This window comes from Strix aluco, chromosome 2 (genome assembly GCF_031877795.1).
Source record: "Strix aluco isolate bStrAlu1 chromosome 2, bStrAlu1.hap1, whole genome shotgun sequence".
Lineage (NCBI taxonomy): Eukaryota > Metazoa > Chordata > Aves > Strigiformes > Strigidae > Strix > Strix aluco.
The window spans coordinates 42,208,572-42,221,392 of NC_133932.1; the positions used below are offsets into that span (position 1 = coordinate 42,208,572).

General features: G+C 36.2%; 1 protein-coding gene across 17 annotated transcripts in view; it reads left to right on the forward strand.

Moving 5' to 3' along the window:
• CASK (calcium/calmodulin dependent serine protein kinase) overlaps window positions 1-12,821 on the forward strand; it is a 225,864-nt gene that overhangs the window by 152,354 nt on the left and 60,689 nt on the right. For 13 of the 17 annotated variants that reach the window (XM_074814527.1, XM_074814528.1, XM_074814532.1 and 10 more), the window contains 2 exons: window positions 990-1,007; window positions 9,249-9,370. In XM_074814527.1, the coding sequence (XP_074670628.1) occupies window positions 990-1,007; window positions 9,249-9,370 (140 nt within the window). The remainder of the gene's footprint in view (window positions 1-989; window positions 1,008-9,248; window positions 9,371-12,821) is intronic. The other 4 variants (XM_074814529.1, XM_074814543.1, XM_074814534.1 and 1 more) reach the window with 1 other exon arrangement.

Here is a 12,821-nt window from a genome sequence, read left to right on the forward strand (position 1 = left end):
GACCAAGATCATGGTTTCCAACATACATGGAACTAGCTTAACTCACAAGTTAGTGAGTGGTTAGTAGTTTTATGGGATTCAGATTACGTGAAACGTGGGCAATATAAGCCCATATCTTGAAAATGATCAGTCTCATTGACACAAGGAAAAGAAATACTGTTGTTATGTGAAAATTGCCACTGATTTTATAAACACTTGCAAAGGGTCTTGTGTAACATTTTTAAATATTGAGTGCTTGGAAAAAAAATTACATTCATCTTTAATTTATATAACACGCTTCTGTACTTTCTCTGTAGTTAAACTGAATTTATTAATTCCTTATCTAGTATTACAGGTACAACTGACTATCAGTTTTGAGATTGTGAGTCTGAGTGTTTTCAATACTCCATTATTATCTCTATGATTTTTCAGCTCTTTAAGTTTTGTTGTGGTATGTTTAAATACAAAAACTTTTAAGTATATAAAGTCACTGTTAATTAAAATCAATAATAAAGTGGTTGTATTTCTAAATGGTTCTCATAATGGTTCTCACTGAAACTTCTGTAAAAAAATTTATTTCAATATAATATTGCTAAATTGTAGTTAGTAAATGTAAGTATATTAATTAATATGATATTACACTTCACTTGCAGTATGTTGAAATAGTTTGTCAGTTCACCTCTTACAATATTCTTACTTGAAATCATTTTTTGTCCATGAGTTTTTTAAAATAGTTTAACCAATGTTGGAAAAAGTCTGGTATTCTAGATACCTAACACTGCGTACATGTGCTACCTTCCCAATGCCAAGTGTTTGTTTTCCTCCCATTGCAGTCTGCAAGTCCCATTTGCTTCACACATAGAAATCATATTAAAAAAATGGGGGGGAGGTCTTGTCACTCTGTTCATATTAATTTGTTGCTAAACTAGTGTGCTAGGTTGCAGCTTTATAAATCGCTTGTTCTGAAATCTTCATACTGTTTGTTTGTCCAAATGCTGCCTTCCTACTAGGACTTCTAGCAGCAGAAAGTAGGTATCCCTTTGTTTTCCTTTAAGGCGTATCATTCAGCTATGGTGTGTGTCTTTGCATGTTTAAAAATCAGCTTTCTTCTCTTTGCTATTTTCAGTTTTAATACTGCCTGTTCAAGAAAAATAGCCTGTATGGTTTTGACTAAATCGGTCTATAACTTTGAAAGTGTACTTAACCAGAAGTAATATGATTTCCAGGGAATTCTGAAGATTCTAGTTTAGAGGCAGTATTAAAATTACCTGGGTTTTTGTTTTCAATATTTGCAACACAACTAAAATAGAATTTAATTTTCATTAAATTAATAAAGAATAAAATTGTTTGGTTTTGCATTTCAGTTCCAAAATTAATGTTTTCATGGACTAATGGGCTTTTTTCTCCTAACTCTATAAACATATACTGTGATATTAGTCATATATTCTTTTCTTGCAATACCCTTGCATGAATTTTCTTGATCATTCTCTGTTGATGTGATACATGATATATGCATATGCGTTGTGTATATGCATACACCTGGTTTAAATAACTCCAATATGTGTCTCCTTAGTGAAGGAATATTATTGACATGTAGGGAGGAGGTTCTGCAAGTTAGCTGCACACTTTGTGAGAGACTGAAAGTGCAAGCACTACTAAAGCCTGCAGACTATACTAGCTAGACAGAGGAGAGGATGTGAAATTCTAGACCCTTTGATACTAACAAATTCAGCATCTCTAAAATGCGAACTATAAAAAGTGGGTTTCTTCCTGCAGCATTTTAAGATTTGTAGGCTAACAGTTCTTCTTCCGTCCTAGGTCAGGGCAGCGAGACATATGTCCATGTCTCCATTTCTGATTGAAATCATGGGGGTTTTTGTTGTTGTTTGGTTCATTCTTTTGATCTTATAGGTTGTGGGGGATGTTGCCCCTTGTCCTCCTATTTCCCTGTCTCAGAAGGGCTGTCCAGTAATAAGAGAGTGAGAACTCAGTGGATTCTTATGTAAAAGCTTTGCAACGGTATTATTTTCATATAGTTGTAGGGAAAAGAGACCTCATGCAGAGCCGCTGCCACTGATTTTTGGTTTTTGTTTGTGCATAGAGACTTTATGCAGTAAACTTACTGCATAGTAGTAGATAGAGTAGTGCTGCCTTTGCACTGGTCAGAAGAGGTTTTCCATATATTTTTGCAATTAGGAAGAAAGTATCTAAGGAAGTGTAATAGTGAAGGACATTCATTCGTTAAAATATTTATTTGTTTAGTTGCATGTGAGTGTGCTACCTGTAAGGTGTGGGTCTGGTCTGAAAAACTACTGTCTCACTACGTATTTCTTACCACCACACTAGGCTGCCTTCTGTCATATTTGTGGCTAGTTGTACAGTGAGAGATAACTGGGAAAAGAAATTGGCAAACTTTGTGTAAAGGTCCCAAGTATGGAGACAGGAGAAAGCTGGAGACATGCATACACACAGCGCCGCTGTGTGTGTGAAATAAAACGATAGTTAGCTTCAAAATCAAGCATCAGTTTCTCCCCGCCCCCTTCCCTCTCTCTGCCCCACCTTCCCCCTCATCCCCCCCCCCCTTTTTTTTTTTTTGTTTCCATATATAGTATTCTCTGCATTCCTTCTCCTGTTTAGGATCTCCTCTCCCCTCCCCTCCCTTTTTTGCTTTGTTTGCTCTTTTCCTCTTTCTCCCTATTTTTATCTCCTGCACCTATTTCCTTTAGTTTTCTTCTCTGGCTTTCACATGCCTTTCTTTCCCATCTTGTATTCCATAGTTGTTCTTTCCTTCTTTAATTTAGTTGTAAATCCCAATACCCTTCCATCACACCACCTGCCTTCTTTCTGCAGTTTCACTGTAGTCTCCATAAAGCTCAATTTTTCTAGTTCTCTCCCTAGACTCTTCCTGATTGTTACATATATTAAAAAAATATATATAGTGTGTGTGAATGTGTATATATTATTACTGTCTTAATTGCTTCCCAGTAGCAGTCACAGAACTGTGTGCATGTAGGAGCTTATTTGTAAAGTCAGTGTCTAAACTTGGCTGTTTGGTTTTTCTCCAAGAAGGAAGAAGTCATTAAACACTATATAGCTCAAATTTGAGGAGGATAGAGTCCTTACTTGCCTTTCATTTTAATTACACTGTTATGTATATATGTGAAACATGTATCTCCCACCTTATTTTAAACTATTATAGGCATATGTATATACATGCTTTGACTGTCATCTGTCCTTGTGGAGGTAGTTGCTCTAGAATGCAGTGAAGAGCAAACAGCGACAAATTACTGTGTGAGGTTAAGAGACATCTCAACTGCAGTGATTCTTGCAGATGTGGTTTAAAGTGATGAAGAGCATCTGGTACTCAGTTGGCTTTCTCCTAATCTAAGAAGTTATATCAGCACAAGTAGTGGAAAGGTCCCATCTCAAAAAGATTTTTTTTCTCATCTTTAATGGAAACAGTATATGTTTAGTATTTTCTTTACAGGACCAACAGCAAATAGAGGTGTTCTTTCTTATACATTTTTTACTTCTGTTCACTGCTACTAAGGCAAACCTGGCCTTTTATATGACAGGGCCATAGTATTTTATAATGATGCTGATATTGAGTCTAGACTTTTACGTTTTGCTGAAGTGAACAGTTTTAAATGTGTATGTGATTGTGATTTGAAAACCTCAGCTGACAGACACCCCATTTCCACGGCATTTTGATATAGTGCTTAATTACCTAATGTGTTAAACATTTATGACCTGTATTTTTAGGGTATTGTAATCAGATGCCAGCAAAACAAAACTACTGGAGGCAATGATTTATACAGTTATCACTAATTAGGTTGTTTAAAGGTATAAGTATCACAGGAGTCTTAAAGCAGAAGCAAAGAATCTTTGTTTTATTTGTCATATGTGAAAAATAAAAATAAAATCCATGAAACTTGAATCCCACATTACAGAGTAAAAATTATCTCATTGTCACTTCACCAGATGTGCTCTATCAGAATCTCATAGTATAAGATGTATAAGATTTTTTTTTCTGAAAGTAACTGCACTTTATAATAATGTCCATGCTTGTTTTTTATGAAATTCTATCCAGTGACTTCATTTAATGATTCTAATATATGATCTCTAAAATCTAACAATTTCTGATGGGTTTTCTTCCATCCTTGCTGTATGTGCTAACCTCAGATCTCTTCATAAACAAAGTGAAATGTAAATCCTACCTTCTGAAATGCCTGTGCTTTGAGAGCCAGGATTGTTTTTCAATTTCATTTCCAGTGGCTACACACAAAAAGGCAACCAAGAAATGAAGTTGGGAGAAGTCAGCTTGTGTTGATTGTAGATCGACTGGCATAAGGACTGAAATGTGATATATAGAGAAATTGCAAATAGCAGCTAAGCTTTGGTTAGTCATTTAAAAACCACTGTAGAATCTTCGAGGCATAGTTACTTACGTGTTTATATAACACAAAGAATGGTTGAAAAGCCAGTCCAAATTAAGGTAGTTTATAAGAATGAACAGGATTAAAATGGGTGGTCTGTGTCGGGAACTTAATTTCATACAGTTCTACAAATCTAAGGGGTTTAGATTTTGTCAGTGTCTCTTTAATAAAAATATACTATTATTATAATAGTTGTTATAAGGTCTTCTGCAGAGTCATTTCCTGGAATACTAATTGCACAAGACTTGCAAAAAGGTCACTATAATAGTTTTGTATTTAAACAAGGTCAGGCATCCTCTAACAAGTTTTCATTGCTCAGGAAAGGGTTTATGACTGACCAAGACTTAAACGAGCATTTGTAATCTTCAATATTAAAAAACTAAAACGAAGAATTATTTTACCCTCTCTCAGAATGTATTTGTAGTCAGAATATAGTCTTTGTGTTTTGCAGCAAGATCTAAGTCTTTTTACCTAAACACTCTTTTAGTCATACATTGTCACAAGTCAGTGCCACATGAAAAGAAGCTCATAATTGTCTGTACTGGCCGCTGCATAAGAGAGGAGGTCAGTTGTACCTGCCTGGTTTGCTGAGCCTTGGAAAAACAAACTTTTGGGGTGTTTTGTGGTGGAGACATATTGCTATTGGAGAACATGTATGCAATTTTTGGAACAGAATTTTACAGATTTCTTTTATTCTCTCCTATTCTGGGAAGAAGTAAGCAACTCCCACCTACCTCTAACATGCAGTTTCTCTAGCCAAACCACCCATTCCAGACTAGAATAGTTAGATGCCAGGATGTATTACCAGCACTCTATTTTACCAAAGCTTTGTCTGCTTGCAACTTGATGAACCAGTGTCCATACCAACTTAAGGTGGTATTAAGGGCACTATATGAGAACTACAAAGACTCCACAGATAGAATTCAGCGGTAAGAGAGAACTATTTCTGAATGGCCATCTGCATAAATGAGGTAACAGAACCTGCGGGAAATACCTATGACAACTTTGACTACACACTGGGTGAAGGAATAATCCCAAATTATTGCCTTATAAAGCAAATATGTCTTAACTGACAAATAATAGACCTGTCTCAGTAGGCAGAAAGCTACTCCATTCATCTCCATCTTCTTAGAAGCAATTTGGTATCATCCTTAGGAAGTCATTCCACTAACTATTAAAACATTTCATGTACTAGTACTGACTGCAGAAGACTGTCCTAAGCATTATTATTTTTTTTTAAACACAATGAGAGCCCATAGTTTTTGACTTTTCAGAGTGGTCATCCCCAAGGGAACTGTGACTAGTTGCAGCCATCCTTTCTTAGGTAGTCTTATGGGAATATGAGAAAGACAAGGTTGTCTGCCTGGCTCAGAATATCACTGCTCATTTCCACACTGAGAACATATGTGCAATTCCAGTAGGATCCACAGTTACCACAGTCTTCTCACAGAACCATGTTTGGTGCAGATTTTGTTACTATTACTGTGGAGAAGAGTCTTCTATTTGTATCACTGGAATTACAACCTTTCCTGCACAATTGTATGTGTGGATATTTTTATAGTAACTTAAGGTGCAGAGTAAGATTCATCTCACCTAAGTGGTTGGGCCTGCTTGAAAGTTCTGTGGCAGTAAGCAGCATTTTCTAACAAAGTTTACTTTAGGGAGTCTTAAAAAACAAACCCACGCAGTCAAGTTAGTCAACTTCCTTTTTCTCCTGGCTTCTGTAGACCATGATAAATCTAAGCTTTTAGATTGTGTGACTCACTTAAGTTCCTCCTTTATTATCTATGCTGAGACTAAAATGGGTGCATTTGCAATGGATTAAATCCTATTTCTAGAGGATACAAGCTTTAATTATAAATACCAAGTGCTTTTACACGTTCCCCAAAGGTTAGAAATTTAGCTTAAATATGATAGAATGAATCTTTTTAAGGACAGGTCTGCTGTAAAAATAGGTCAATTTTATGTAGTATCTTCTACCCGAATTTAAAACTTTTCTGAAATGTACTCTTAGGCTTTTAACCAGATGTCTGTAACAGAGAGAGTTTTGCAGTTTGTAAAAATGCCTGTAGAATTGTTCTATCACTTTTTTATACATAACATGCTGTAAGTATATTGATACTATGACATTTTCTCATACAGGTGCATGTTATTTCTAAATGTGTGAAAGACATGGCAGTAGATACAGCATAACACCGTAGGTAAAAAAAACATAAGTTAGAACTGTGGTTTTGAGGAATTAGCAAAATCACTGTCAGAACTTCTCATCAAATTTGTTAAGGATATTCTTCAAAACTTTCTTTCACAGCCATCTATTCAATGTGACCAATGGACAGGAGAAGAAAGACCTAATGAACAAAGCTTAATGTTTTGGAATTCCCACATATTCAAAAGGTTGTTGAGATGCAAATATTAAAAAATAGTAACTTTTATTTCTGCTTGAAAGACCTCAAAGTATTCCACAAAATAAAATTCTCAAAGTAAATAATACTGTCAAACAAATAATGTTGTGGTCCAGAACATGTAGTGTTTCACAATAATACAGCAGTGCAGACAACTTTGAACATATTTCTCATTGGTTCTGCTTCTGCCTCAAGTTTTAGTCATTATGAGTAACACTGAGCAGTATTAGAGACTCTTGAGATATCCGAGCCTCTGAAGTGAGTCTTCTCTTGAGTTTTCCTTTGGAGTAAACACTCCAAATACACAGAAAGGGCTTGGAGCCCAGAAAGCAAAGTTTTGCTAGAAAATAAAATAATTAATTTAAACTCCAAGCATGACAAGAATAGAAATAAAAGAGAATTCTAACAAATTTCCTTCTGCCAACCGCATCCTGGAAAGTCAAGCACTTTCCTTCAGGCTTGAAGATCTCCAAGTTCATCAACCTTTATCCTACATACTGAAAACGTTAAAAGAAACTTGACACAGTCCCTTTCGGGTCCCTAGGTAATGTTTTTCTTCCATGCCTTTGAGGCTTAGCTGTGATCTCTCCATGCTCTTACCAGCAGATTCGCAGTCCCTATATTTTCTCAGGTTCCGGGCTGTGTCTCCCAGCATGGAAGCTGGGGCGCAGGCAGAGAAATATGGACAGTTCTTTTCAGCTGAGTATGCTTATGCATTATCAAAGGCGAAGCTGTTTTTACCTCTTCTTCAGTGCACCTGTCCCCATGCAATAAGGCAAGCCATTAGTTTTATTTGCTTACCGGCCACCACTCTTTTAAAGGAACATTACTTAAATTAATACATCAGTTGGAAATAAGTAGCCAGGCACATTTAATGGGAGAGGACTGAGAAATCTTATTGCTCCTGAGCCATGAGTTGTGAGGGGAATACTGTCATTCTTAACCTTGGTGTACAAGAAACTGTGAGGAGAATCCTAGGTTGAGATTTGTACTAAATGTGATGCAAGAGCTTCTAGACTTGTAACTTACTTGTCATTCTACGCCATGAGGTCACAAGTCTTGTATAGTAGTTGTTGTCTATTTTTTTAATGTTTATTCCAGTTTTTCAGGGTTTTCAGAAAAATAAGTGAATTTAGCTTGTTTTCTTGTGTGGTTAAGAGGGGGTTGGGTTTTTTGTTTTTATTACTTTCTGAAAATGTAATAGATTACAAAAGGGTTTGAGTTAAGGGAGGCTGGTAAGAATTGTTCGTACAGTGGAGGATGGAATTTCAAGAAATATAGTAATTTTTTAGATATTATCTATCTTGACAGAAGGACGCTGGCAAATGAACAAGTAAACAGAATAAACACATTAAGGAGAAATTAGTGAAATACAGAATGTGTAGAATTCTGTATCCAGAACTAAGAATTTATTTATGAAAATGTATTCAGCAGTTCACAGTCAGACACCAGCACTTTTGCAGACTAACACTGGATATGCTACCATCTTTCCAGATGCTTATACCACTATGGAAAAACTGAAGACATGGGCTGTTGGTGTTTAGTTAAGCCAGAGGTAGCATTCTAGTAATGCACACAAGTGGCAGCCACCACTGATACCTGATTTTTAAAACAAGTTGTTCCACAAGGAACCAATATGGGCTGGTTTACTGTGGATTTGTGTTGTGTTTCTGTGTCCTCCTCTGCTGTGAGTTCAACTCTCCTCATGGACTTCCACCTTCCCTAATGCCTCCTGTTTCTCCTTTTTTTTTTCCCATATCCCAGACTTCTCTTTTCACCCTTATGCCATATAAAAATCATCCCCATCTTCCTGTGCCCCAAAACAATCCACTGGTCAAAAGGCAGCAAGTGCTATAACTGGGTCTGAGATAACCAGGCAAGCAGAACAAACAGAACAAAAAATAGAACTCATGTTACAGCCTTTTTTTCTCCACTGGAGGACACAGCAGTCAAGTCTTTCTCTCTCTTCCCTCCTCTATCCAGATGCTGATTTTAAAAGAATTTGCAAGAGTGTTAGCTATTTCAGATTTTTACTGATTTGGAATATGTATTTGAAATTGGCCAGCAGCTCAGAAAGTGAAAAAAGAGGAGGTTGGGGTGAGAATGGTGAGGGCAGACAGTTCGGCAGATAATCCAAGTAACTTCATAAGACATCGTTGAAAACGAGGCTAAAATAGAACAAAGCTAAACTTAATAAAAACAGGTTTTAACCTCTCTTCAGTTAAACCATTTCTTATGTATAATTACACTATACATGGGCACTGTTGATACACATAAAGTTTATTCAATGAGTTTTCCTGTAAAAACTCCAGGTTTTTAAAGTTCCTGTTCCAGTTGTACCAGATAAGGTAAAAGTTTCCTTTTCCAAAGTTCAGTTTACCATGAGTCTTTGCTTTATTCTTTCTCTTTTTTTCTGTTTATTGCCCCATAGGAGCAGTCTCACAAGTGCTGGACAGCCTGGAAGAAATTCATGCACTTACAGACTGCAGCGAAAAAGACTTAGATTTTCTTCACAGTGTTTTTCAGGATCAGCATCTTCACACGCTACTAGATGTAAGTTTCTTGTGATAAACAATTTGAATGAGTTTCTGTATCTGTTGTTCATTGGATAATACTTTGTTTTATCCCAAATATATTCTCTTTTTTTGTTTCATACCAATACGAATTTGTTTAGGTGTGGAATGTAAGAATCAACTAACACTTTGCACAAAAAATACATTTTAGGACTATACATACTGAATATTTTAGAATATGTAGGTGGTTCATGAGAGCTATTACTCCATTAGACAGCAGTGGGTGTTCTACAAAAAAATGTGCAAAAATTTCAGAGCCGGAGGTACAGGTTAGTGCCTTTAGTAGCATTATCAGGATCTGGTTCCTGTTTCTTCACAGTCTATCTGTAAGCATAGTTCACTGTCTGGCTACATGTACAGATCAACTGTGACATCAGATGGTTCATAGATTTTTTTTTTTTTTCCTGAAAACAAAAGCACTCTTTTGCAAAAATAATTTTGAAAAGCAGATAGTCTGAGAGAAAAATGCTTGCACACTACTTAACTTTCAGTGCCTTGAGGACTTCCTGTTTTCAAAGTTTCTTGTTATCTTATCACATACAGAAATCCTGTTTATATTTCCCAATAGTTTCTTAAACAAGAAGTCCTAACAAGCAAATACATTGTACTTTCTCCAAAATTTTGTTAATTTGGGAAAACATACGTATAGTTTTGAGGTAGAAGTATTTGCTGAACTTTGAGCTTTGCAGAAACAAAGACCTTCAGCATCACTGCAGACTTACACTCCATTCCTCTCACTGAGTGCCAAGACCCTCACTGAAGGACAAATTCAAAAGCATATCATGCTGTCATTGATTTCTGTGCCTACACAGTATGGGGGTCTAAAATAAAGGTCAAAAAGAAGCAAAAAAAACATGCCCTGATTTTTTCTGCGATATATGGATACATCATGTTGAAGACAGAGGACATGCTTTCAAGCAAGACAAACTTTTCCTAAAGCAATCTACACATTCCACTGAGAAAAAAATCAAGATGGAACCAAATCCACAGAGGCACCAGCTATGTCCACATTAGCAAATACTACAACATAACAATAGCAGATCTGCAGAGCAAAGCAGTTGTCACTGAGGACCCAGTGTTGACAATTCTGTGTATTTTGAGGACTTTTACTTCATAGTAGCTATACTGCAGTCCTATGGACCGAATAACCACTGATAGGTGAACATCATCTTCTATTTTAGTGTCATTTAGAGTCAGTATGCTCTGGTAACACTGTACAATGAAAACCAAAGAATGATAGTGGTTGGACCATGGTTGGACTAGGTGATCTTCAAGGTCTTTTCCAACACAGATGATTCTGTGATAGGTGGGCATAATCAGAAGATCCATTTCAAAAATGCATTTCTGAATCAAACCAGAATGCTCATGTGACCATATAGATGATGACCATTTTATTGCTGTGTCTTAAATTTAACAGCTTGGATACCTCTGAATATCAGAAATCTAACAAGATGTCTGTGCTTTTTACCCAGTGAAAGACATGGAGGAATAGGAGTTATTCCAGCTATCTGATCTTCAGGTAGATGATCATGGTTGCAGAAACTTTAAAGAGTTTCTGGAAAATTGTTGAATGCTTTAGTTCCTATATGCAGCTTTTGCAGGGATATGATCTGAATATAAATGGTGCCATAGTTCCTTTGGTGTCCAAACTCTTCAAAATGTAGTAGATGATTTGTACACTTCTTACAATTTGTTTACTGATTAGTGGATAGCAGGCCACCCGGATTCTGTGCATCCTTCAAGTTTAAAGGATTCAAACCCACACATACTTCCCTCCGGAAGAGGACCCAGCTGCAGGGCCTGAACTGGCCTGTATGGGAACATAAGCCTTCTGGTAAAGCTTCTCCACAACATAGCTGCCTGTATGACTCAAGGAACCAGAGATAGTTAGCTGTTAAGTGATGAAGGCATTGCTCTGGCACAAGACTCTACAGTTCTAATCTTTGTTCTTGATAACTGTTTATGCATTTTACTTTAAACATTCATTGGATAAATTATATGAAGCATGCAGGAAGAAGGGATTAGGAGCTCCTGACTTTCCTGAATTGCATCTCGAACAACTCATCTTGCAATTTGCATTAAAATATGTTTGTCTAGCTTGTGTTCCAGATGCTTAAACTGCTCTCTTTATATTGCATGCTGCAGTATAGCAAGGTGATCAGATAATACGAATGAGAAATAAAGATCTGGACAGGAAAAGAATAACATGAGTATAATTAGAACCAAAACACTTGTGTCACTCATGCAGAAAGGTTTTAGATATGTATTGACAATTATTATGTTGTCATATAACTTCTTGGGCTTCAGTAAACCAGATGGCCTTAGTCCAAGTATTTTGCTGTATGACAGGTCTACCAGACATTAACTCTTCTGCAATGCTTTTACTTTTTCTGTTCTTTACAGTACCAGTCTGGTTCATAGTACTTCACTAATGATCCATTATTTCTGTAATGGTCTGCTGTAGCCTTTTAAACAAGAAAAAACTGCAGTGGATTCATACCATTTTGCCATTCTTTTATTTAAAAGTCATGGTTATTCTCTTAGACAGAAAGGAATACTTTTAAATGCACATTATAATAATATATTTGTGAGAACAGAATGCTATCAAAAAGCATTTTTGTTTTACTATGCTATGTGGAAGGGGGATGATAGAATCTTCCCACAGATACTTCGATGAAATAACACAGAATGAAATTCTAAAAAATTGCAGTGTCATGAAATACATATTTGAAAGACTAAAGCAAGTTACAGACAGTATTATTGTAGCTTTTTTATTTCAGTAACTTGAATGTGGGAGATTGATTTCTGTTTACTCATTGATACTATTGCAGTTTCTCTCAGAATTCTGAAAAAATCATCTGTTGTACTTGGGTGAAGTTCTGTCAGGGAAGTTGTTTATTCCTCTCAGAGTATTTGGGGTTAATGAGGCCACCAGAACAGGTTACCTGTAAAGCATTCAATTCCACTAAGTAGGAATTTTCTAACCTGTTGTGAAGTAGTGGCTGTCACTTTGCATTAAAACTACTGTTCCTCTTCCTTGGCCTTTTTCCACAGTTAAACTTGTTCTCATGTTCCCACTCTTTCTCAAGAGTTATCCTTATTTTTAGATTAGGCACATGATGGTAGATTACTCCTGTGGCTGAAATACTTTGGTTTGCTTCTGAACTAACTTTTTCTGAAAGGAAAAAAAAGAAAGGACAATCTTTGTGTTAAGTATGCAAGTTACCCACATGTTGCTTTTTTCAGGTAATATAGATCACAAAATAGAAGTCTTCTTTCTCAGTAATTCATTAACTTAGGTGTTAGGACAGGCATTTCTGAAGGCCATAGAAGGCAAGGTTCCTATCATCCCATTGATTGTTTTTAATTGATTCATTTATGTATGTCTGTTTAGATAGCTATCTTAAGACTCTCTTCCACTATACTTGGGT